Source organism: Eublepharis macularius, chromosome 3, assembly GCF_028583425.1.
Source record: "Eublepharis macularius isolate TG4126 chromosome 3, MPM_Emac_v1.0, whole genome shotgun sequence".
NCBI classification, from domain to species: Eukaryota; Metazoa; Chordata; class Lepidosauria; order Squamata; family Eublepharidae; genus Eublepharis; species Eublepharis macularius.
In genome coordinates, this window is record NC_072792.1 from 132,534,565 (window position 1) to 132,562,000 (window position 27,436).

General features: G+C 40.8%; 1 protein-coding gene across 4 annotated transcripts in view; it reads right to left on the reverse strand.

Annotated features, from left to right (window-relative positions):
* Window positions 1–146: 146 nt before the first annotated feature.
* ARL13B (ADP ribosylation factor like GTPase 13B) overlaps window positions 147–27,436 on the reverse strand; it is a 63,553-nt gene continuing 36,263 nt past the window's right edge. For 2 of the 4 annotated variants that reach the window (XM_054973620.1, XM_054973617.1), the window contains exons 7-11: window positions 15,737–15,851; window positions 12,346–12,601; window positions 9,271–9,387; window positions 7,231–7,299; window positions 147–2,672 (exon numbers count right to left, since the gene is read on the reverse strand). In XM_054973620.1, coding sequence (XP_054829595.1) covers window positions 2,596–2,672; window positions 7,231–7,299; window positions 9,271–9,387; window positions 12,346–12,601; window positions 15,737–15,851 — 634 coding nt within the window. In that variant the 3' untranslated portion in view covers window positions 147–2,595. Of the gene's footprint in view, window positions 2,673–6,138; window positions 6,183–7,230; window positions 7,300–9,270; window positions 9,388–12,345; window positions 12,602–15,736; window positions 15,852–27,436 lie in introns of all 4 variants that reach the window. The other 2 variants (XM_054973618.1, XM_054973619.1) reach the window with 2 other exon arrangements.

The following is a 27,436-nucleotide window of genomic DNA, read 5'->3' on the forward strand; positions in this document are numbered from 1 at the left end:
TGGAAAAGTGGTCTAGATGGAAGACTTAAGAAAAATCTTCATAGGAGAGGACTGCACATGGTAAGGGACCATGACTTTCAGCCTAGCTGCTATATCCAAGCCATTAACTCCATTTCATCTTCAGTCAGACTCTTGGCAAGGTCCCACTAGTTCTTAAATATTGCATTAAGACTTTATTTCATATTGATTTTTACTTCAGACATAAAAATCTCTAGATTTGACATTCAGCAAATACAGTCATGAAGAAAGACAAACAGTTAATTACTTAAATACACAAAAATTATGAAACATTTTAGCTTGGTCCCAGAACAAATATATATTTCAACTGACATAAAATGAATGTGTGGAATATACATGTAGTACCCTCCCCACCCCCAAAAAGCCAGGTAGGTTTTTTTTTTTAGTCCCCAGGATTATTTTGATGTATATTAATCAAGGGAAAGGAAGGCTTGTAGAACTGAGGGAAAAGTCTGTCACATTCAGCAAGATGGGTTAAACTATCAAGCTGTGTTATCAGATTACGTCCCTTGGACTTGTACATATGATTCAGCACTAGTGTTTAAACCATCCTATCGGTCATTTTAGTTTAAAAAGGAAGTATTCTCCCCAAACTAAAATTCATACACCCTGATTATGGTACCCATGAATGTCTATATTCACTTTTAAACCTACAGGCTGTAAAAGGGGGAACTAGCCAAATTTGAAATCAAAATTGATTTGGCCACAATTTTATCTTAAATAGATGATTTTGGATAATATTTAATATTGATATTTCAATTGTGCCAGTTGTATTTATGGTGCAGAAGTTAATTTCTTCAAAAGATATACAAACGCAAAGAACAAATAACGAATTCTGTATTCCTATGCCATTCTCAGTTTCCTAAAGACATAGGACAGAGCAGCACCTTCTACATTTCTACAGTGTTCTGATGTATACGCTCAGCTCTACTAGAAGCATTCTCATTCACTTTAATATCAAGGCCACATTTGTGTTCACAAGCTTATACAAAAGTGACCATACCCACACCCACCTACCCACATGAACGAACAGCAGATTTCCCATATGCAAGAGCCTCTGATTCTAGGCAAGAAAGTATAACAAGCAGAGCTGCAAGAAAATCAGTTCAGAATTACAGGAAAAAAATATATCCTATATGATGAAGTGCTGATTGCTTCCCATTTTTTTGTTTTGGTTGCAGTTTTAGGCCTTTGGACAGAAAATTCTTTTGAGATAATGACACATTCTACAAACAAAATTATCATAATTTTACAGAGAGTCTCATTATCACATGAGATCAAGACTTAAGTCACCCTCATTTAATAAGAGGAAATGCACATGCAACAAATGGGTGCAATGCTTGTTTCTCTCCCATCCTCCCAATGAAAAAGCCCGCTCCATAGCGCCTAGGGTTGCTAAGCTGAACCTGGCAACCAGTGGGAGGGTTGGGGAAGGTTGTATGACATCACTGATGTTTCTTCCAGATACAACCTGGAAGTGACAATGGGTAGCTCTAGGACTCGCTGGAAACTATGGTTTTTCCACAAGAGTTTCTGGCAATTCCTAAAGATATCTATTATCTCTTCTGGGTTGTGCCTGGAAGTGACATACCAACACAAAGACCAGCAACATTTTTTCTTTAATTTTTTCCTGCTACTGCCTCAAGCAGTAGAAGGCAAGAGAGATGATTGGCAGGAGACGGCAACTCTAATGGCATCCCAGAATCTTTAGAATGATTCTAGTCATCAGCTAGATGACTTCAGTTGGAACAAAAGGCAGGGATTCTGTCCTTCTACTCATCTCCAAAACACATGACTGTAGTGATTCCACTAACTCTGGCACTGGAATAGCCTTTTAAGCTTCGGGAAAAACAACCACAGCACTCATTTGAGCATGCAGTTCCTCCTGGTGGATGAGGGCAACAGACAATATCAACACAGCAACAGCAAGGATAACTTGTGAAGCAAAACACAGACAAACTGTATTGCTGTTGCAAAAAACAATATGACATTCAGAAGTATGTCCCGCTTGTGAATAGAACTATGAATTCCAATATTTCAAAATAGTTCTGTTAACTCAAATTTCCAAACAACATACTAGAAAAAAATATAAAAATAGTTAAAATGTATAGTTCATACCTTTTCATTTCAACATGCATATATCTTCAGAAAAAAACAAACCTCTGAAGTACTAAATGTAGAAATACTGGTCACTATGCTTAACCAGAAACAGTCATTGTATATGCTCAATATATATGCAAAGTTAAATTGCATTTGGTCTTGGGAAAGAAGTTTTCTTCAGGGTTAGAGTTTTCTGTTCCAGCAAAGCAACAAAATAAGGAGCCTTGCACAGACACTCCAAGAGTTCTACTGATACAAACTTTCTCTGTCCGTATAAACCCTTGAAGAGCTGGTGAGTCAAGAAGTAACTGATAGTTAAATTCATCAATGCTATTCTTACTGTCGCAATTCCAAGGCACTCATAGCTTTCTCAGCAACTTTTAAGAACAGCAAGTTTCTTATCAAATAAGAAGATAACAATGAACATGGGTTTTCCTTTTCCACACCCCATGTTTCAAGCTGATGCATGACTGCTGATTAAGAAATGACATCATGGGAATCACTGTTAGGTCTTTGCCGTATTGTCAGTGGAGGCAGGGGCTTCCCGAAGAAATCTAACATGCATAAAAAAAAACAGCATTAAAATATTTTATAGCGCTGGTTATCAACTCTAAAAATAGCCTAATAATGTATAATTCTCTGTTCATTTAGCAAAATGTGGGGAAATTTTGGGCTCCATCTGTATTACAGTTCTCCTTGACTAGACTCGCAAATAGGTCACATTTGGCTTATAACTTCTTAGTTTTTAGTTCTTAGTCTTATAATTTCTTCATTTTATTAGTCTTTTACATTTGTGGATTTTTCCTGACATCCATGGCAATGGTGTGCAGAAGGTAAATGGCAACATCTCAAATTGCTCTAGGATTTCAGATTTGCAAAAATTCAGCCTGGGATATGTGATTGCAGGTACAAAGCCACGTAGGTGGCATGAGCCCTTTGACAGCCAATCATAAAGATATCTCAGCAGAAAATTTTAACACTATATACAATTACAAAAACAATAATCATAACATTAGATATAAGAGAGGATGTGCAGTCAAAAGTAATGTGGAATTGGAGAAATCTAAATCCAAATTGATTGCTGGGTTCATCTTACTCTATGAACACACAAACAAACCACACTGATGCTGCCATCACTATATCCTTCACAGGCAGCTGTGATAAGCCTGGAGAGTATCTCAGAGGGTCACTGCATAGCAATCATTTTTTTTCCACACTACTGCTAGCCAGCTATGTAGTATAAAAGAAGCAGCAAATCAAAAATCCTTCAAACAATAACTATGTCAAAAGGTTTTACACTATAAAGTTCCACAACGTATATAACTCTGTTGACATGTGCTGACTCTCCTTCTGTAACAAAATTCCAGGTATTGAATTGATTGTTTATTTGTTGTACAGGTTTAAGTTTGTATGTTGTAACTGTTCTCGTTTAATAAAAAGTTTTAAAAAAATAAATAAATAAAAGAAGCAGCAAATAACTCTATCAGGTGTCTTACTGTGCAATCCTAAACAGAGCTACACCCTTCTAAATCCACTCATTGCTTAGGATTGCACTGTAACATGAAAACATTTGACAGTTCTGTGGTGCCAGCACCAGTTCTATTTGTTCTTTTCTAAATCAGATGTTTGGACAACATTTTAGACAATGCTGTCTGTTTCCTGTGATAAAACAGGATTTCAGTAGGAATAATAAGATACCCCCCACTCCAGTGCCAAGATTCTAAAAATGCCCAGGAGAGAATGGAAACATCCTTCTTTACACAAACATTTATAGTGGCTTAATCCATGCAGGTTTAGTACACACAAAATCAGTAAATAAGGTGGGTGGGGAAGCTGGCTTGTTTGCTCAGCAGGAAACAGGAAAAGTGAATACAAACAACATTTGGGATATTTTGACTCTCAATGGCACTAAAAATAAACTTTACCACAGGAGTATGGACTTGGATTTATAGCTATTTTGCATATATGCATGTGTTTAATTTTAAAGGCCTCTGACCTCCTGACTTTGCTGTCCTCAATCTGACCTAAAGCCAGAAGTTTCTAGTCTTGCTTGCTCAATAGAAACTTCCAGAATTCTGCTAGCTGTCAAGCACCAAGACCTATGGTCTGTTATTATCAATGTTTGCTTTAAAATAGAGATAGTGTCAAATGAGAGTATCCTATGCCTTTCAAGAACACTATTATCAGGGCTAAAGAAGGTGAAACTACTTTTTGAGAAACTAACAGTAATCCTAAACTGAATTAATACCCTTCTAAATCCACTGAAATCAACATGTTTTAAAAGGTGGAATTTTGCTTTGCATTGTTTAGGGTTACTGGGAAACCAATGGATTTGGCAGGATGAATTAGAACAGGTAGGAAAGCTGCTTCTTCCCTCTTTTGAACTATGGTTTAATTTAAAGATTGTTTGTTCCACATTGAATGTGTACATTTCTTTAATCTCGCGTATGCTAACTAATCAAAAATATTTGCTTATCGTCATTCTGTGAGTTGGCTGTCATTTCCTCAAAGCTCAGTCTGTAGTTTTAATATGTAACCTGAAAGCTCAGTTTTGTAATTCAGTGACATCATGGGTTAAACATGTCTATAAAAATGGTGGATTTTTAATATGTTTTCCTGTTGTCTGAAGAAATTGGCTGTTTATTTGTATTATGTTAAGTGTCCACCCCATGCTAATCTACATGTAACACTTCCATAAGAAATGAAGTATGTTATTATCAGACCACTCAGAGACCTACATTTGAATTATATACCACCCTTCACGACAACTTATTGTTATGTTATTATCCCCCAAACAATCACCTTTTGAGGCGGGTGGGGCTGAGAGATCTCTGGAAGAGCTGTGACTAACCCAAGGTCACCCAGTTGGCTTCAAGTGGAGGAGTGGGGAATCAAACCTGGTTCTCCAGATTAGAGTTCTGCTGCTCTTAACCACTACACCAAACTGGCCCACCATACAAGGACATATATATATATATATATATATATATATATATATATATATATATATATATATATATATATATATATATATATATATGCCTAGATTCCTAGTCCAACAACCATATATAGTTTACCATTCTCATTTATGCTTTTATATGTAAAGACTGCAAAAGAAAAAAATACTTTTTTCATGTAATAATTTTATCTTTCCTTAAATACAATAGAGAAGAGCCCCGTGGTGCAGAGTTGTAAGCTGCAGTACTGCAGTCCAAGCTCTGCTCACAACCTAAGTTCGATCCCGGCGGAAGCCAGGTTCAGGTAGCCGTAGCCAGCTCAAGGTTGACTCAGCCTTCCATCCTTCCAAGGTCGGTAAAATGAGTACCTAGTTTCCTGGGGGTAAAGTGTAGATGACTGGAGAAGGTAATGGCAAACCACCCCATAAAAAGTCTGCCAAGAAAACGTCGTGATGTGACGTCCCCCCATGGGTCAGTAATGACTCGGTGTTTGCACAGGGACTACCTTTACCTTTAAATACAATAGATCCTATTAGATACTACTTGAAAAAAATCCAGCAGAGAATAAAGAACCTTGATCAATGCAGAAATATAAAGATTTTCATAAATATTTGGTACATAATTTTCTGGGAGAAAAGTATGAACCCTGCCAAATATTAAACAAGAATACAAATGCAGAATAAGTGAACTGATAGATACTTATTCTCTTTATACTAAACGAGAATGGCATATATGTCAAGCATTTTAAAAAGAAACCAAGCACCTAAACAGCAGGGAAATCAGAGCTCCTGAAGAGCCACTGAATTCTTGCAAATGCACTTTATAGTTGTTGATCCTAAACAGCATTTGGGGGTAAGCCCTGGTTAATAGCCCTTGACAGACATTATCTCCATTTCAAGATTTGGTGTTTTTAAATAAGGCTACAAGGAACTTCATGAAAAATACTAATAGTATATATGTTTCTTGATTTTCATTCCCATGCTCCAGCCACTAACCAGGCTGCCTTGTTGTGAGCAAAGCAAATGTAATCAAGACAGCACGAGCCCTTTCCTCTCCTCCCTACCTCTTTTATCCTGTCCTTTCTCTTGCCTTCTTCTTTTTATACTCCTTAAAAACAAAGGTGGACTTCATTATACAAATGCAGTTTAAAGCATATTAAAATTTTGTATTATAATGCTTACCATCATAAATATTTATAAGAAATTATTATTGTTTGAAAAATACTAATACACAAACACATTAACAGGCCTTATATTAGACCACTGGCCTACCTAGTTTACTACCAAAGGCTTTTTCTTTTAGAGATTCTTTAACTGGAGATGCCTGAGACTCAACCTAGAAACCTATGCATGGAGAATATGAATTCAGCTGCAGAGATAAGTGCTTCTCCCACTGAAATGTTGCTCAACAGGGAAGTTTATTATAGTAATAGGGACATGCTATAGGGCAAAGGCATTGGATTTTCAGCAAGCAGCCATGAAATAATTCCCTCCAATAGCTATGTATGAATTTTATACAGCTAAGAGAACTCTGTGTTATAAATCAGAAGACTCCTATATTTTAAGATCAATAATTAAATTGGAACCTTTCATAAACAGTTAACAAATATTAGAGACAAATCCTATTTTACATAAATCAAGTTCAGGGATATCAAGATCTATTCATTGTTTGCGCTAATCAGTTGTTTCTATATATTCTGGACTATGCATGCCACATTACCTTCATTTTCTAATTAAGATATTAAGAACACGGCTCTGTCTTCTGTCTTGCAGAATTTAGCAGTTACTTTATCTGACTTTTATTGTTAGCTGATGATATATACACCTAATTTCTGTTTTGCCTCTGAACTCCATCATGTGACATTTTTAATATTATACAGAATGGTACAAATTATTTAATTTTTAAAAATTATTTATGATATAAGTATGTGCCACTGAGCATAATCTGCCCTGAATAAAACAAAGAAACCAATAGTTCATAAGCAGCACTTTTGCCTTAAATGTAAAAAAATCTAGGAAAGAGTGGATTTTTATAAAAACTTGAAAAGAAACTCAAAGCAGCCTGAGGTTAGATGCAATGAAAGAAATAAGCCAGCATGCAAAACAGAATGGCTTTGTAAGGACAAACAACACATTGCAATCTCCTTTAAAATTACCATTACGATGGGTTTCACCAAGAGGTTCAAGTTTTCGAATTCTGTTAATTTTAGGGGTTTCCCAGCCAACTATTAAAAACAATAATACCAAAGACCATCACTATATTGTCAAACAGAAATCTAGAAATGAGCAAATTTATCTGTGTGATAAAAAATAGAAGAAATTCACAATACAAAAAACGTAAACCTACAGTTCCATTTAAAAGTAGACTGCAAAGGAAGGAAATAACTTACTGCATAATAAATCAATGTTTATGTAAACCAACTTTAGCTGACAGACAGAAACTGTTCACCAGAGATATCTGCTTAGTAGATCAACAGTGGTATATATCAGTAAACAGTTATACAGCTTTAACCCATCATGGTACTTAATATTCTTAGCTATGACCGTTAATAAGGATTTCTGCTGGAATCTATTTCCCATAAAGTTAATTTTAAAACTACTTATATTAGTAGTTATTTCAGTGGTGAGTGGCAATTAATACCTTAATTATGTACTGCATGAAAAAGTGTTTTGCCTTCAATCTACTACTAACCAATTTAATTGGATGACCCAGACATTTAGTATTTTGACACAGAGAAAGAATTATTCATTCTCAAAACCATTCCTAATTTTATCAACGTTTCATGTGTCTCTCAATTATCTTATGTTGTTATTGAACCAACTTAGAAGGGCATGTAAAAATAAGTCTTGTAATTAGAGTTGCCAGCTCCATGTTGGAAAATTCCTGCAGATTTGGGAGGGGAAGCCTGGGGTTTGAGGAGCTGAGGGTCCTCAACAGGGTGTACCATAGAGTCCGTTCTCCAAAGCATTTCCTCCAGGGGAACCGATCTCTGTAGCCTAGAGATCAGTTGTTTTCATTAAGACCTGCTTTTGAATAAATATGGATTTTTAGATAAATATGCACTAACTTGAGAGTGAGGCTCAACAACCTTGTGTGATGTATTTTCAGATTAGTATACATGTGGATCAGGATGTCTATGCATTCATTTCAAAACTTATTTTCTCCCTCCCTACCAAAATGTTCATCCAGCAAAAGATCCCAGCCATTCAGAGAAGCCTGTTTGTACATACAAAGTACTTCTACATGGACATAAGTACTGGGAGGCTATTTTTCCCTCCACTGGCAATGCCTTGTACTATGAAGAGTTCGTAAGGTGGTATTTCTGTTTCTCAGAAGAATCCTTCTTATTTGCTACTATTAGCAACAAGTAACATGAGTAACTTATTGCGCAGCACTAGATTATGTTAAAAGGGTCAAATCCACAGGTTTTAAAATGCAATACGGATTTGAAACACTGCAGTTGGAAAAAAGTCAAGTAAAACATGTTATTTCTATTTTTAAAAATAAGACCCACAGTTAGAAACCAGATTAGCTATATTTGCAGTAAGTCAAGATGTTCCCCATATTGTTAAAGCTCTATACAGCAATGTATTTATGGTACTCAGGAATACTATTCTGAATGTAAATAGCCCAGAAAAAGCAGCAACACATATTTGGCTTTTACCTTCCTTTACCTTCATCCTACAACTGCATTTTATCTGGGTAAAACCGAGAAGCTGTATGCACTGCTGTAAAGTAACTATTCAAAAGACAAAAGAAAACTTACTAAAACTGTAAGGAACCTAATCAAGACATGTGTTCTTATAACAGGCAGTGGTCTTAAAAAATCTGAAATGAAGCTAGGTATTTGGTAGATTGTAGAAAGTACTTTGCTTATATTAGGCATTCCCATTACAAGAACATCTATCTAGTTTAACCCATTTGAAGAAAAAGATCTCTCATTACATACTCAGCCTCTACTAAAACATTTGAAGAAAATCTATTACCTATATTTTGTTACTCTTTATCGTGCCACTAGACTTTTGTTTTACTTTACAAGTAAATCCAGCAGAAGACATGCCAAAATTTCTATGTGAAATAAGTCAAATGTGAAATCCATTTTTTCTAAATTAGTAAATAAAATCATTTCACTATAGCTTTTAGAAACTGATTTACCATTAATTATAGTTCATGAATATGCATGTGTTTTACCTACCTGGTGCAAGAGGTGCTACTGGTGTAGGATTTGGGGAAACTTGATCTTCTGTATTGACTGGTTCTACTCGGTGACTCCTTTTTAATTTTAGTTTCTTTGATTTTTTTTTATTGTTCTCTAAAGCAAATGTAAAGAATATTGGCATGTAACAATAGGATCTTACAAAAAACTCTGATTGCAATCTTCCATTTTCATAATTGCAAATGCTTACATAGATGACAGCTGGTTAAGAGGTCTTTCTTCAAAGATTGATATGGAGTAGTAGGAGGCTGGGAAATTAATATAATGGGGTGCTGCAGTGAGAGGACAGTAAATCAAGTCTGTTCTGCATATTAATCAAAGGGAGGTACTGATAAAACCACCCTGTGTAAGTACTGGTTTCTCTTGGCTGGTGAAACTCAACCAATGAGCAAGGTGTCGACTCACAATATTGACTATTGGCTTTTAACCACTGAAACATTTATATCTCGCCTTTCCCCAAGGTTCAAGGTGGTTTACAATCCATAATTAAAAACCCCAAACAACATAAACTCACAATCCCCATCTAACTGAATAAAATGTCTGTAACTTACACTCCATTAAAAGCTCTGGTGAATAATATAGCTTACAGCACTTCCTTAAAATTTCCATGGCCCTTATCCATGCTAGATGGACCACCTTTATGAAGGGAACACACAGAGAGTGGCAAGCTAAAGACCATAGCTGGCATAAGACAATGTATAAAATCTTAACCCTCCCTGTCAAGGCTGTCCACCATCCTGTTTTAAATGTGTATTAATAGAAATACACTGCTGTTTTAATGATGTTTTAATGTAGATGAATTTTTATTGTATTTTAATATGTTGTTATCCGCTCTGAGCCTGCTTGCGGGGAGGGCGGAATAGAAATTTGAAATAAATAAATAAATAGGGGGAGAGGTCATTTTTTTAAATATGTGGGTCATAGTCCATGAAGGGCTTTAATGGTCATAGCGAGCCTCTTTAACTGAGTTTGGAAATAAGTTGTCAGCAAATGATGTTTTAAAATTGGCAAGATGTGTCCCCTAACAACAAAGAGGCTGCCACATTCTCTACGAGCTGCAATTATTGGTAAGTCTTCAAGGACAGCCAACACAGAAGGCTTTTCTGCACACTCAACTTATTCCTGATTTCCTTAGCAATCATTCTTCAAGCATTAGAATCGGTTTGGGTACAGTTCTTACACATGTCTACACTCTCTTAGCATTTTTACAGTTGGGAAGTGAGTTTACTTTGCTCTGTGCCTGTTTTAAAAAATTAGGATTTGCCAGTGAGGGTGATGTCATCATCAGTGGCATCATCTGAGATGTCACAGAACCTACTTTTTATTTTTTGTGCATGCTTGTATTACTATATAAGAGCTCGATTTTTTTTAAAAAAGATAAAAAATGAACACATGGAGAATTCTTTGCATGGGGAAGTCTAAAAGGAAGCTCTGCTACCCATACCTAAGCTTCCCCACCCTATACTGCAATCCAAGCAGAAGAGCCCCACCTGGGCTGACTCAGAGTCAGGTGATGGAGGGCCGCACTGGCAAGGCAAACTAATCTCTGTTGGGATGGAGCCTAGAGCAACAGCAACAATGTGATTTTCAAACCATGCTGCTTTTTTGTCAGAAATGGCCAGCCTCCCTCCCTCGGGCCACCAAGGCTTTTGTGATTTCTTTAAAATTGCCATTTTCATATCACTCTATTGACCTATCATTGTAACAAAATATGCAGCAGATTCTCTGAGTTCCCAGTTTTCAATAAAAAAGTAAGTCGCTTCTTCCTTTGAGAAGATATAAGTAAAATGGTATAGCTCCACAATGGAAGGAGCTAGAGACTGCCTTTAAAAAAAATGAAAGCTGAGAATTCAGAGAATCTCCTGCATCTATTAATACTATGGTAGTCAATATATCAATTTGAAAATGATGGTTAAAAAAGATAGAAAACAAAACTGGGAAGTGGGGAGGAGGAAGTGGGGAGGAGGAGTGGTTTGATAATGATGAATGTCCAGTCATCGTGAAGTGGATTGGAGGTGGATAGGAGTGGGCAGGGCAAACAAAACCAAAAGAAACGTGACACTCAAAATCATCTTCCAGAAAAAGATTGAGATAAAAGCGGTCTCAAAAGAACTAGAAAAAACCTGTAGTTTTCTTTTTTTTAATCTTTAAAAGCTAGCTTGCAGTATTGTTCTTAGATAAATAAGACAGACTTTCATAAGAGCATGTACCATACATCTATGTACCATACAGTACACACAGTATAAATGACTATCTCTTACCAGTTCTGAACAACAAACCCACACTTGGAAGAACAACAACATTCATTAACACAGTTTCAGGTAGGTAGATATCCATGTTGGCCAGCAGTCGAACAGTAGGATCTGAGTCCAGTGGCATTGTAGAAACCAATTTCAGGGTATAAGCTTTCAAGAGTCAAAGGTATCTGAAAAAGGGAGATCTGTCTCAAAAGCTTATAGCCCTGAAAATCTTGTTGGTTTCTAAGGTACCACTTGACACACATCCTACTAGTCATTAACAAAGTTTCTGAATTTAAGCCAATCCATGTATGCCTTCATCTAGAAACCCATTTGCTGGGACAATTTGCTCTCATGCTTTTAGCTGCCCACAGTTCCATCCCTAAGCTCTCATTTATGCTGAATTTTGTAGAAGATAAGAAATGGCAGATTGTCATGCTGTAAACCTCAGCATATGAAACAATACCCAGCCTTTTCTCAAGTAAACTGTAAAACAGAAAAGAGTCCAGTAGCACCTTTAAGACTAACCAACCTTACTGTAGAATAAGTTTTCGAGAACCACAGTTCTCTTCGTCAGATGCAACTGACGAAGAGAACTGTGGTTCTCGAAAGCTTATGCTACAATAAAGTTGGTTAGTCTTAAAGGTTCTACTGGACTCCTTTCTATTTTGCTACTACAGACTAACATGGCTAACTCCTCTTGAGCTATGACTCAAGTGAACTGTGAATTTCACAGAAACTGAGGAAGATGTTTGTGGTAAGCACAAGCAGACTATGGCTAGTAAGTTAAGCCATGGATTGACTTTGTAAAGCTCACCGAGTCCTGTATTCAAGGCAGCATTATCCCCAGAATCAAGGCTTTCAAAGATCTGCTGGTCATTCTCATCTTCATGTTCCAATCGTTGTGTTAGGGCAGCTTTATAACTTTCTAGTAGTCTACAGTCATTTGATTGCTGGCTGATCGTGCTCTGAGTCTCTGTTTGCTCCTGATCTGTTTTAAGATTCAAGGCAATGGCATCCTTTTCATTCTCCTCCCGCTGCCTTTTCTTCTCTTTTTCAACTTTCTTTTCATTCTAAAAAAGCATAGCAAGAGGACATTTTAGTAAACCCATGTGTGCAAGACAGAATTTCTGGTGGAGAGCAAAGCAGGGGAAATGTCAAAAGAGGTGTTCGATTCGGGTTTCCCATTCAGGTAAAATACCCAAATCGGACCCAATTCGCAAAGATTTGGGATTTCTGAATCAGACCCAGCATGCTGGGCCCAATTTAGAAACCCCAAATCAAAGCTTCCCAAAGTGATTTGTATCAAGGGGTTTAAATGCCCCTTTCCATGCCACTGCAAAGCAGCAAGGAAAGGGGCATTTAAACCCTGGGATCAGCTGTTTGGCAGGGAAATCCCCCCCTCACTTCGGTATGCTCTGAATCTTTACAGAGCATACCAAAGTGAGTTAAATACCCGAATCCGAAGCGGCTTGCCGCTTAGGGTTTCAGGTATTTACGAAGTTTTTTCTCACTTCGGGTAAACCCGAAGCAGGAAACCCAAATCTTTTTCTGGTGCACACCCCTAAATGTGAACAAAAAGCCAGAGAAAATATTCTACAAAGAATTACTGAAATATTACACATATAAAGCATTTAATAAGTTGGAATTACAAGTCATGATTATGTACTGATATAGCATTTGCGCTAAGCAAAGTGTTTTACAATCTTTAAGTCAGTCAGCTTCACTAGAAGCCAGTGCATGTTAGATTCACATTGCTTCACATTTTCATTTGTTTTAAAAGGCAAGTATTTAAAAGTTCAGGATGGAAAGTGGCATGGTACAGCCCAATCTAGTCAGATCTCAGAAGCTAAACAGGGTAGGTATTTGGATGGGAGACCACCCAAAAAGATTCTGCACAGGAAAGCAAAATCACCTCTGCTTCTCACTTGCCTTGAAAGCCTCTTGCTGGGGTCGCTATAAGTCAGTTGTGACTTGACAGCACATACATATGCATTTAAAGGTTCAGCTGTACAAACATGCTCAACAGCCCTAACTCCATTCTCATATAGACAGAAAGATTACTCAGTGATCCCATAAACAAATCATTGTGTATAACCTACTTAAATTGTCTCATGCTGGGAAGACTATGTCTTTAATCACATTGATTTAGGAAGACTAGCAGTTTACAACTTTAAAAAAAACATCTTCATATAACCTCAAGGAAGCAAAAGACACTACAGCAAAAGACACTACAGTTCCTTAAACCATTCCTATGGTTTAAGGAATCATGCAAGAGGAAAGGAGTAGGAGACATAGCGGTCTAAAGTAACTAGTGTTTATACTCGTGTTTTATTAACACTTGTTTCACTGCTGCTTCATTTTATAGCACATTTTATATTGATATCAAATAAATATACAAATAGATGGAAATGAAGCATCTTCAAAACAAAAACAAGTAATTTTGCTAAATTTAACAAATCTATCTTTTGTATTTTTCTGAGAACAGTGCAGGCCAGCCTGTAAAACAGGTGCTACCGCTAGCATGAGCAGCAGATATTTATAGTACTCCTGGAAATATGATATTCCTGGGCTCCTAACTATACTTATACTGCTTGTCTTTCCTCCTTAGGCCTGTCCCCAGCACAACAAAGTAGAGATAAAATAAAATTGAGGCACTGGGAGCAGGGGGAAGGTGTTCATATGTACCGTATAGTAATGTGTGCAATATTTTTGATGGCATGGTTGAAACAGAGCAGGCTGAAACTGAACCCGAAGAAGATGGAGGTCCTGCAGCTGGGATGGGGGCTGCCAGATGTTGGGATCCAGCTCCCTGCCCTGGATGGGACACCACTGGCAACTTTGCCAGTGGTGAAGAGTCTGGGCGTGCTCCTGGATGCCTCCCTGTCGATGGAGGCCCAGGTCACGGCGGTTGCCAAGTCTGCATTTTTCCATCTTCGTCAGATCAGGCAACTTGCCCCCTACCTGACGCCCCAGGACCTGGCTACAGTGACCCATGCAACGGTCACCTCCAGGCTAGATTACTGTAACTCACTCTATGCTGGGCTACCCCTGGGCCTGATCCGGAAACTACAACTGGTCCAGAATGCGGCAGCGCGGGTCCTGACTGGTATATCCTACCAGTCACATATCACACCTGTCCTGCGCCAGCTGCACTGGCTTCCAGTTGAATTCCGAATCAGGTTCAAGGTATTGGTTCTTACCTTTAAAGCCCTGAGCGGGTTGGGACCAGCGTATCTTCGGGACCGACTCTCCCTGTATGTTCCCCGGAGACCGCTTCGATCAGCGGATAAATGTTTACTGGTGGTCCCCAGCCCTAAGGAAGCCTGCCTCGCTTCAACCAGGGCCAGGGCCTTTTCAGTCCTAGCCCCAGCCTGGTGGAACGCTCTGTCAATGGAAACCCAGGCCCAGCGGGACATATTATCGTTCCGCTGGGCCTGTAAGACAGAGCTGTTCCACCAGGCGTTCGGTGGTTGAAGGGGGCGGTGCCATGTCAGGCTCCCACCTTTGGGGTGGGGGGGTTCTCCCCACCATTGCACTTGGTTAATTTATTTCATTATTGTTTTGTATGTTGATTTTAGTGTTGTTTTCTTGTTTTTATTGATTTTAACTTGTTCACTGCCCAGAGCCCCTGAGGATGGGCGGTATATAAATTGAAATATAAATAAAAAATAAAATTTTGGCTGCACTAGTGGAATATATGCCAAACAGATTAGCCACCACAGTACTAGAATATTATTTAAGTTTTGATATTGGTAGTATCTGAAAATTAAGCATGAAATTTTAAGCACACATGCGTCGAAACAAATTCTACTGAAATCATGACTAATGACTTCTCAATATATATGGCAACAAATGTGTCCCTCCCTAACTTGAAAAAAATGTTATACTGTAAGAAATTCATTTAAAATGTTCTAATTAACTTCAGTGGACTTAGAAGGATGTAGCAGATCACCTTTTCAACTTAAAGGTACCCTGAAAGCAGAGTACAATACTTCCAGAGTACAATACTTCAGTACTACTGACCAAGGCTTATTAATATTAATACTAAGGATGCATGTTGATCTGCATTACCTCACAGACATCACTTATCATGAGAGGATGGGGATGAAGAATAATTTTCATAAACACCCTGACTCAAAATTTAGACAAAGGGAAGTATTAACCTCAAATCCTTGGTTAATAAAGTAAAACAAACATTTTGATACCTCAGCGATTACTGTTGATATAGGCTGGAATGGGTTGCCAGTTACTATCTCAGAGTCAATTTCATCTGACAGCATCCGTCCTTCACATTCAGCTTCTTCTCTCTCTTTCCGTTCTCTTAAAAAAATAAATTGAATCAATGCAATCTCAGAGGAAATGCTTTTCAGGTTATATTTCTGTGTATCTGTCTCTCTCTTTATGATCTGATGGTATCTATGTTAACAGATTTTAATAATAATGCTTAAATAGCATACTTCAAAGCACTTCACATATCTGGTAATTCTTGTCCTGTATTGTAGTCAAGTATTATTATCTTTAATGCAAAGAGGTTATATATAACATAGTATATTACCAAACTTACTCTGTATCACTGAATCAAACTAGAAAATGAATTTGGTATTCAGGGAATACCAATTATTATTTTTTTAGTTCGGTATTACTGAACTCAAATTTACCAAATTTTTTCCTGTGCACACCCCTAACAGAGGGGTACCATTTTCTTCTTTTTTAACAGCAGGGCACAAGACCAAAATTCAGATCAGGACTGTGTTGTAAGGGTTGTAAAAGGCCCCTCTTCTGTTTTTATGACCTGTACATTTGCCTCAGCAGACAAACAATAGCTCAACAGGGTTTCTTTAGGTTTGGAAACAATCTGGGTGTTAATCCTCCTTATGCCTAGCTAAATCTTAATTGCACACATACTAATTAATTAGTTAGCAGCTTCAGGCTATCTTAAAGGGGTTGATGGAATGTAAAAGCCCATTTAAAGGTCAGAACAATAAACAGAGGACTAAACCTTTCCCCCCCTAAGTTTTATATTTTGTACAGGCCTACCAACAGATTGGACAAGGCTGTATTAGAGGAAGGCACAAACCGAAATATGAACCGAAGCTTGTCATGAACTGGGCCAGTCCATGGTTCGCAAACCGGCAGTTTGTGGGAGCTCATTTCTCACGAACCATGATGAATTTTAGCCCAGTTCATTTGGTTCATATTTTAGTTCATCACTGCAGACAGCCTGGCACCAATCAATCAGTTTCCTTGGCGGGGAGGGGGGGGATGGGCTCTCTACAGACCTTCTACTGACCCAGAAGTGCCGTTTTCATGAACCGAACAAACCAGTTCACGAACCGAGGCAAGTTCGTGAAAGTTCGTGGTTCGTGAAACATGACAAATCGCACAGTTTGGAATTTTCCTGGTTCGTATCCATCTCTAGGCTGTATTATTAGGATGCATCATAAATCACTGTTCTCTGGAAGCACAAAGGTGAAACCATATTTACTTGCTTCAATTAGGAAGAAGGATAGCACTGACTTTGTTCAGGAATCCTTAATATATTGGGTTGCGCCAAGCAGCTGTTATTATATTTTCAGAACATTACTCCAGGAATGTCCGATGGCAGTGTCTTTTACTATTGCATTTATACTGCCAAGAGCAACAGTGGTCATTGCTGGTACTTCTATTCCACTAAATCCTGTGCCACAGTCCTCATGACCTCTTGCCTGTTAGCTATTTGTCCTACTGCTTCTGCCTTCTCCCTTCAATCCCTGGATGTGGCTGAAAAACAGAAAAGTCTGTCTTGAACTGCCTACGGCCAAAAACACTCTACATGAGAAACCTGTGTTGCTTCCACAGCTATATTTATTCATGTTTTCCAGGCATTGCTTCAAGAGACGGAAGCCACAAGAAAATGTTGTATTTTAGTTATAATGATGGTACATGAACTAAATTTTGCAAAACATATAAATAAAACATCAACTAGTAACAGTGATTATGAGCTTCACGTGTCCTTTTATCTCATCCCTTAAATCCTTATAACTATTTTGAAGGATTAGATAAAAGGACATGGGAAGCTCATCATAATCACTGTATGCTGAAGTGCAGGGAAAAAATTGAGATCCATGCACACGCTAATAAATTGTTGACCCTGCCACAGAGAGTAACTGAAGAAACAGCAGAGAGGGGAGGGAGAAAGTGAGGTATAGATGTGAGAAAGGAGACACTGAAATATCTTATTTCACCTGATCTCCTACAGCACATCCGCAGAAAAGTATAGAATGTTAAGACTGAGAAGCCAAAAAGCTTTTTTTTAGTAGAAAAATACACTAGAGTTTTGACACTAAGTATGTAAATACGAAAAAGTGTCACGAATAACCTACTTTTCAACAATGAGGGACTATGAAGAATTAATGCTTTACAGTAGGAAAACAATCTGGTCCAAAACATCCAGGAAATAACTGGATAGAATGCTATCATCTACTGGAAGGCCTTGACATATACCAGTTTCAAACTGTAACCAAAAATCTTAATCTCTAAGGTTGATACATACCACAGATAAATGTCACATTTGTCCAAAGAAAGACACTGAGACAGATGGTGAATACAGACTCCATGCTGAGCTCTGTACCCATAACATTTATGATGCTGCTTTAAAAATACTTTTTGAATTTGCACTGTAGACGATTTCATCAGAAAACTTTTATAATTCACGATTAATAAAATTTACAGTAATTTTATGTATGAACTTACATCCTTGCTAGAGATGCTATGCTAATCAACTGAAAAGCATATATGCTAAAGAAGTCTGATTCAGAAGTACTTGAAATTTATTTTTATTTTTTTAATGTCAGGTGATCTGTCAGTGAACTTACCAGTATGCAAGATTTATTCAAGAACAGCATAAGGCATGCATCTCTAACAATCATAATTAGTATTAATTGGTAACTGCAACTCTGAACCTAGCTCCTAGATTCTGCCACTGATAGCTGGTCCAGTCAGCATCATCCCATTGGCACTGATTTCAGAAGACGCTAAATTTCATTTTTATTACTTCTGCTACAGTTTATCCAGCTAAAGGCTACTGACCAACAACTAGTAGCTATTAGCAGATTTAGACTAAGCCATATGAAGCAGCTTATTTTTCCTAGTTTAGTCAAGCAGTAATATTAATTAAGTTATGCAAGGTCCTTCAATAATAGACATTCCTTCCAATAAGATCACAAACACAGCACGAGAATGAGCTATGAGCGTTCTCTGCCTAAGATTCCAAGTCACTGCAACTTCGTCACACAGTCAATCTCAAAAGCCAGAGATAGCTGTGCATGTCATGAGGAAGGGAATGCGGGTATGGCACAGCTCTTTACCATCTCATATACTACTGTTCCCTGGCCTGAGCCCTTAGAATACCTTGGCAGAGGGTGGTTTGATCAAGAATGGAAGATTTGTTTTCACTTACTGTGAACCTTTCTCGGTGGTCTGGAGTGTGGCATTCCTTACGATTGGGAAGCAGCTCCTCCTCTAACGCAGGGTCAGATGACTTTTAGTTGATCCTGGGGAGGGGAGGGGCTTCCCCTCGTCTCGCCAGTTCATTTTCAGGCCTTTGACGATTCTGATCCTCTGCCAGCCACAGAAGACTTAATCCCCCTCCGCCTACCTGTAAGTTCTAAACTGCAAACTTAACACAACTAAGAACAGTTAAATGGAACTCATTCTGTTTCTCCCCTCCTCCCATATAATTATCATTATATCCTTTTCTTTGTTTGCTGTCTTTTCTTTCTTTCTTAATAGAGTAGGAGACTGCAGCATACTCACCACTGCTGGGTGGGCAGGAATGCCACACTCCCGGACCACCGAGAAAGGAAGCTTCACGGTAAGTGAAAACAAATCTTCCATTCTCCGGTGGTCAGGGAGTGTGGCATTCCTTACAATTGGGACTTAACAAAGCTGGTTGCCCCAGGGAGGGTTAAATAAGAAGCCAGAGTTAGATCGTTTGCTGCAGCACCCTCCTCCCGAAGGCAGCCTCCGCTGAAGCTAGCTTGTCTATTTTGTAATGTCTGGTAAATGAATGCACAGACTTCCAAGTGGCTGCCTTGCAAATCAGTTCTAAGGAGGGGATAGATCTATACACGGCAGAAGTGGCTGCTCCCCTTAAGGAAAGAAACAAACAGGGATTCTGACTTACGAAAACTTTTGGTTCTATCTATATAGAAACTCAAAGCTCGCTTAACGTCTAAGCAATGCCACTCCTTTTCCTTCCTATGTTGAGGGTTTGAGCAGAAGGTTGGTAAGTTAATCACCTCCCCCCTGTGAAAGGAAGAGTTGACCTTAGGGATGAAGGTAGGGTCTGGCTGTAAGACTACCCTATCTGTGTGGAATATATACATCTCCTTATCCGCTGATAGGGCATTCAGCTTGGATACCCTTCGAGCGGAAGTGATTCCCACTAAGAATAGCGTTTTGAAGATCAGTTCCTTCAACGGGCACGTAGCCATAGGTTCGAACAGTTCTCTAGACAAGGCCCTAAGCACTAAGTAGAGACTCCAAGTGGGGAACCTATGGACTGGCGGGGGATTCAGTAAGGTAGTTCCCCTAAGAAACCTCTTGACATGCGGGTGTTGGGCCAGGGATCTCCCCTTGCTACATCCCTGAACGGCCAAAATGGCTGCCATTTGACGTGTCAGGGTACTAGTGCTAAGCCCTTTCTCTAGACCTTCCTGTAAGAAAACTAAAATGTCCTTAACTGGAATGGATAGTGGATCCTTCTGTCTCTCCATGCACCAGATCTGGAACACTTGCCAGGTGTTATTGTAGCTATTGGAAGTAGATTTCTTCCTAGATGCCAACATGGTTGAAATCACCTGCTCTGAATAACCTAACTTCCTAAGTTGGTTGCGCTCAACATCCAAGCAGTGAGACTGAGAATCTCTGGCCTCGGATGAACAAGAGGTCCCTGGGTCAGCAGATGATCTGAGATGGGTAGGTGCCAAGGCTCCCTGATTGATAGTCTGATCTGATCCTGAAACCAAGCTCTTCTTGGCCAATGCGGTGTTATGATGATCATCTCTGCCCTCTGCTCTAAGATTTTCTGAATTGTCCTGCTCACTAGTTGAACCGGAGGGAACGCATACAAGAGACCGTGTGGCCAGTCGCAATTTAGAACGTCCGAGTCCACAGTGTGTGGGTCCTTTAGCCTGGACACGAACCTCTGCACCTGCCAGTTCTGATAAGTTGCAAAAAGATCTATTACTGGCGTCCCGAACCTGTTGCAGACTCTCTTGAAGACATCCCTGTTCAGCGTCCATTCGGAATGGTCTATCCTCCCTCTGGCTCAGTCTGTCCACCATGACGTTGGACTTCCCGGCCACATGCACAGACTTCAGGGAGAGGACATTGATTTCTGCCCAGGACATTATGGCACAAGCCTCTCTGTGTAGGGTCTTGAACCTGGTTCCGCCCTGCTTGTTGAGATACGCCTTCGCTGTCATATTGTCTGTCTGAACCAGAACATGAGCACCTGCAAGCTGGTCCTTGAGCTCCAGGAGACCTTTCCTGACCGTCCTCAGTTCCAAGAGGTTCATACTTTTGGATCTTTCTTCCTCTGACCAGGACCCCTGAGCTGAGAGGCCCTGAGAATGTGCCCCCCAGTCCCATCAGCTGGCATCTGTGATTATGATGACCCTCTTGGGCTCCTGAAGAGGGACACCGAGTTAGAACTTGCACGGGATGGACCACCAGCTCATCTCCTGCAGGAGACCTTCTGGAATGGATACCATCAGGTGGGCTTTGTGTGCAATGGCTCTCTGGTAAGGAAGAAGAAATCTCTGGAGTGGTCATGTATGAAAATGTGCCCACTGGAGCGAATCCTGACAAGACACCTGACAAGACACCTGCCAGTTATGCCAAGAACATTAAGTCTTGATGACGGTTCTTGAGGATTTGGGATATCATTGCCCGAATCTTTTGTTGTCTCTCCACGGACAGAAACATCCTGTCCGCTGTTGTATCTATCAGAACGCCCAAGTGGACAATCTTCTGTGCTGGAGTTAGATTGCTCTTCTTCAAGTTGATAATGAAGCCGTGCCTCTCCAGGCACTCTGTTGTTCTCTTTACTGCCTCCACGCCCTGATGTAGAGATGGGGCTTTTATCAAGAGATCGTCGAGGTAAGGAAAAAGAGAGACTCCCTGTTGCCGAAGAAGAGCCATCAAAGTCACCAAGACTCTGGTGAACACCCTGGGTGAGGATTTGAGTCCAAAGGGGAGAGCTCGATATTGAAAATGATCCCCGTAGTAGGCAAAGCGAAGGAACCTCCTGTGAGGTTCCTTGATGGGTATGTGTAAATACGCTTCCAATAGGTCCACTGAGGCCAGGAAGTCCCCCTTCTGGATGGTTGTGATGATGGACTGCAACGTTTCCATCCGGAACTTGCGAGTCTTGAGGTGTTTGTTCAGCCACTGGAGGTCTAAGATGGCTCTGACGGCTCCATTCTTTTTTGGCACAAGGAAGAAGATCGAGTAAACCCCGATTCCATTGGTGGGCAGAAACTGCCTCTATTGCCCTTATCTCGAGAAGGTGCTGGATGGCTTGCAGCATCAGCAGGTGTTTTCGGGCATCTGAGTGTTTTGGCATTCTAATAACACACGTCCTGGGGAAGGTCTTGAACTCTAAAGAGTACTCATTTGTTACAATGTCCAGGACCCATTTGTCTGACACATCCTGAAGCCATACGTTTGTAACGTTCAGTAACCTGCCCCCTATAGCTAGGCCGCTTTCTGGGGCTCCGTAGTCATGCAGAAGCGTCCTTCTTCGGGCCCTTGGAGAAGAGGCCAAATTTGGAAGGGAACCCGACTGTCTGATCTGGATCTGGACTGCCAGCGTCCCTTTGCGGGCCTGGAAGTTCCAAATCTGGAAACTCTTCTGTTGCCATGAAAGGGCTGAGACCTCTTCTTAAGCTGGGGTTCCTTCTTCTTTGATGGAAGAACCTTCTTCTTTTCCTTATCCTCCTTCAAATATTTCTCCAAAGCTTCACCGAAGAGGTGGCTTCCACTAAAGGGAATAGCCGTGACTTTTGCCTGCGCCAATGCGTTGACCTCCCATTTATGCAGCCAGGTCTTTCTCCTTGCCACTACGTTAAAACCCATGGCCCTGGAGGAAAACTGGAAAGCATCCATGGAGGCATCTGCCGCAAAAGCAGTAGCAAGTGCTATCTTCTTCACCTCATCCTTGATTTCCTTGGGTATGTTGCTCTCAGCTGCCACCAGGTCAGAGGCCCAAGAGAAGGCCGCCCTTGCAAAGAGGGAGCCAGTCACTGAGGCCCTGAAGGAATTGGCTGACGCCTCGAAGTTTCTACGAAGTGCCTGCTCTATCCTCCGGTCGCAGGGGTCTTTTCGGAGGCCATCTGCTCCCATAGGGAGGACTGATGTGGACGCCAAGCTAGACACCGGGTCATCCACGATCAGTAGCTTTATTTTCTTGGAGGCATCTGACGTGAGTAAAGTTTGTTGACAATAGGCTGGTAGGTTTTGGCTTTAGCAGGAGCCTCCCATTCTGTCTTCAGGATGTCATGGAAGACCGCTGGAAGAGGAACACTGGCTTGTGTCTGGTTCCTCTTGGCTAAGACCCTTTCTGATCCCTGAGGAAAGGCAGGGTCTGTTTCCTTCTTGTCAGAAGATGCAGGTTGTATTTCCAGCACTCTCAGGACCTTTGGAAGCAACCTGGCGTATGCCTCGTGAGGGAACAGTCTCACCTGCAGTGGAGGGGAGGTGTCCTCTTCCTCTTCAGAAAACTCTCCCTCCTCTACTGTTGAGGAAATCTCTGACTTATTGGAGACAGATCTCTCATCTTTGTCCGAGGGACTGGGGTCCCTGTGTAATACAAAATTCCCCTCCTCCCTGTGTCTCTTAATTTTGTGGGGGGAGGGCGAGCCCTTACGTCCTCTTTCCCTTTTACTGGAACACGCACGTCTAGGCTGCCCTTGCTTCTTGGGAACTCCAAAGTCCTCATTGAGGAAGCCATGCTCCCTTAGGACTTCGTTAAAGTGTCTCCTAACTTCAGTGCCAAGCCAAGAAGACACCTCAGCCTTGGCTACTTATCCCATCACATCTGAGTCCAAATGAGTTCCTCCTTCCCGCCTGGGAGATTGGAGGGTGGACAAGGAGGCAGGGGAGCTGGGAAGGTCCAGATTGCAAACGCACCCCCCCATCACTAGAGGCTGGGTTGAATCCTGCCTTAGATGCCATCTCTGAGTCTTTCCGCTATTGAGGAGAGGAGAAAAAAGGTGAGCATCCCAGGGAGAGTGGTGGGAGGGGAAAACCTCAAAGTGCAGGAAGAGGGGAAAGGAAGAAAAAGGAGTGTCCCTAGAGGGCCTCTCACCAAACTTTCTGCAGCGTTACTCCTCTGCCTTGCTGTAATGGAGGTTTGGAGTGCAGCCGCAGCCGTGCAGAGCTGCGAGCGATGCTTCTTTGGCCCCTGCATCGCTCCACCGGTGTTTGCTCCACCGCACAGCCCGAAGTCGAAAGGGGAGGCAGGCCCTTCTCCTGGGAGAGACGGAAAGGTGCGGGAGCCCTTGCGTGAGCCGTGGAAACTAGGCAAGCCTAGCGCCACCGGCTCTGCCACTCGCTGTCGCATCCTCCGCAATCCAAGGGGGGAAGAAGACGCTGCCAGGCTGTCCTCCCCCTGCAAGCCTCTGATATTTTCGCCTTCTGGTGCTGGATCGCGTGCTTGCACAGAGTGCAGTCGTCGATGTTCTGCACTCAGGCAGGGCCAGAAAAAACTGGTGAGACGAGGGGAAGCCCCTCCCCTACCCAGGATCAATTAAAAGTCGTCTGACCCTGCGCTAGAGGAGGAGCTGCTTCCCAATCGTAAGGAATGCCACACTCCCTGACCACTGGAGAATGTAGAACTGCCAGGAAAGAGCTAGTAAGCTATCCTTGACAGACAAAGCATAGTTGTCCCGGTATTTAAAAAGGGCTGCAAATCAGTCCCACCAAATTATCAACCAATTAGCCTGCAGGACATAATCTCCAAGTTGTAAGGCAAATTTTTGCTGCACAAACTGGAAGACTTCTAATGACATTATTCATCCTGAGCAAGCAGGGTTTAGGAACGGGGTAGGCACTAGAGATGGGCACGATCGGCATTACAATAGAAAAATACCCACGATAATGGCGTTCGCGCGATCGGGACCCGGCGGATTGGTGCCATCCACAGCAACAGATCCAGCAGTCGGGGGGGGGGGGGCTTGTTCGGGTCGATCGGTATCTGATCGTGATCCAGACACTCTGGTGCCAGCAATCTATTGCCGGGCAATGGAGCCAGGGGAATGCCTGAGCTGTGTTTCCCCTCCTTCTGTCACCCTGGAAACCCGAATGGAAGCCCAGCTTGCCTTGATCAGCAGGGTTTCCTTCCAACCACGGAGCAGCAACGTACTCACCAGTTGGGAGAAGAGACCCAGGGGAGGGAGGGGGAAGGAGGTGTTCTGTAGCCATGGGCACTCCAAACGTTTTTTGCTTTTTAAAAAAACGGGGCTTTGTAGGAGGAATGGCTGATTTTCTGTCTGTCACTCTGTTTTTAACCTGCTTTTAAAACACAATTTTGTGGGGAAACCTCATCCACAGCTCTGTGTGCGTGTTTAAAATATGCTTTTGGAAGACTGGCTGCTTGCTTTTAAAATTCACTCCACAGCCTTTTTAACAGATTCCAATTACTCAGGGGATCATACAGGGGTGTGTTTTGGCCCCTTTGCTCTTCAATCTCTACTTAAATGACATCGTTCCAAGCTTGTCGGGCCCTGAGTTCTTCCCATCATCTTTGGGGGGGTCAGAAAGTATCAATTCTCCTATGCAAATGACATGGTGTTAGTGTCATTAACTTGTATCAGTTTAAGGAGGATGCTGAACAATCTGGGCAATTTCTGTAAGGGCGAGGCCTTAAACATCAACTTTGCCAAGATCAAAGTAATGGTCTTTGGGAAGAGACTTTGACGACTTAAGTGGTGAATAGATGGCAATCTCATTGAACAATGCAGAACTTTTAAGAATCTTGGCATGACATTTAGTGAACCTCTCCCATGGAAAGCCCTCTTGGTCATAACTAAAGCCTCAGTTTTGAAAAACCACTGGGGGCCATCTTTAAATTTTACACTTTTAAAGGAGGACTCTTAGTTGCGCTGACCTTGAAAGTGTTCCAGTGTAAGGCCATCCCACAACTTCTATATGGTGAAGAGATCTGTGGTTGGAATGAATGCCTGACCTTGAACTTGGAACCAATTCAAAACCTCTTTTTAAAGAGGATTCTTGCTTTGCTTTACGGCACTCCAGTGGCTTTAGTGTGGGCTGAACTTGGGTTACCTTCTATCAGAGCTTGTTTGCACTTGGCCTTATTTAGATTCTGGAGAAAGCAAAAGAATCTCTCTGCTAGTCTGCTCTTAAGGCAAAGCAATGCACTACTGCCTTCAGACACCATTTGCTCTGTTGGCTTTAGTAATATCCTCTGTCATTATTCCCTGGTGGATGACTTTTGGGCTGTCCCCTTGCCCGGTCTAAATAAACAAGACTGGATCTTTAAGATGGATTCTGCATTGGACAACAGTACAATTCTGTTCCAAATTTTCTCCCTGATTCAAGTTGTTCAAGTTGGACCATGGCAGAGCCTCTTATTTGACCAAAAGCACCTTTCCTAGTCTTAGAATGGCTTCAACTTCTCTAAGTTTCAAACCATGCCCTCAGCCATTCTACACAGTTGTTACACACAAATACCAATTGATGCCTGTTTCTGTATTTGTGGAGCTTCACTCTACAAAAACCTTCTCCATTATCTTTTGTTCTGCACTTTGTTTACAGAGCCCAGATATATATTTCTTGGGGAAATCTTTAAAAACATTGATTCTTCCCCCGTGATGGAAAAATTAACTCTCCTTCTTTCCAACCTGAATCGACATATCTCTTATGGAGCTGCACAGTTTGCCCTGGCAGCTAAGAAAATCAGGGTTCCATCTGTGCTTAATGGTTGAGTCTCCTTCACCTGTGAATAATGAAGGTCCTTATGTGTTAAGTAATTTTAATATGTTTTTAACATCATCATTTTATTGTTTTGCTTATGTGTTTTATATGTGTTTTATTCACTTTATTGTGATGGCCTTTCGTCACATGCAACAAATATTCTGGTACAATACTTATTTATCCAGATCTTCATCATGTTGCAAGCATGCTGTCTGGTTACGCAAAATGGCCCTCTCTGTCTAGGTTTTGTATAGCCTAACCCTGAACATTGGACAACAGAGTTCTGATGAATGGCTTCTGAAAGCTATTAGTCATGTCACTGGAATTTATGCCACACCTTGCCTGCCTGGTTGGGGGCTGAATGAATAGTTTTTGCAGGCTGTATGCAAGCACAAAAGAGAATAGCATTGGAATTTGTAACTTGTTAGAAAAAGTTGTTAGCTGACAGACGTACCTCGCCAGGATCTAGCCAGGGATGCTAGACTGATTTCATTCAGTAAATAGTTTAATATAAAAAACCCATCAATCTACAAAAATCCCTCCTCTCAACTGTGATTTTCTATTGTTTGGGAAAGTGGAAATCACACAACAGCATATTTCAATTCTAGGACTGTACCAAAAATTCCAACATCTTTGAAAATTTGGATCTTGAGAGCAAAACATGGGTAAAATAAGGAGATGCATGCATACTTTCTTAACCTCAAAATTTCAAGTAACTGAAATGTCCTTGATCCAGAGCGGAGATACAACATAATTATGGTCTACTTTGGCCACAACTCAGAGAACTGTGTGACCAGTTATGTAACCCTACTAGGGTCTTGAATTTATGCTTCTTGAGCAAAGGCTACTACAAAAAACCGAACGTTGCTTTAGAAGTTTAGGGGAGTTTCAGAAAATGCTCTATTATTTGTGGCATGGCTGAGATG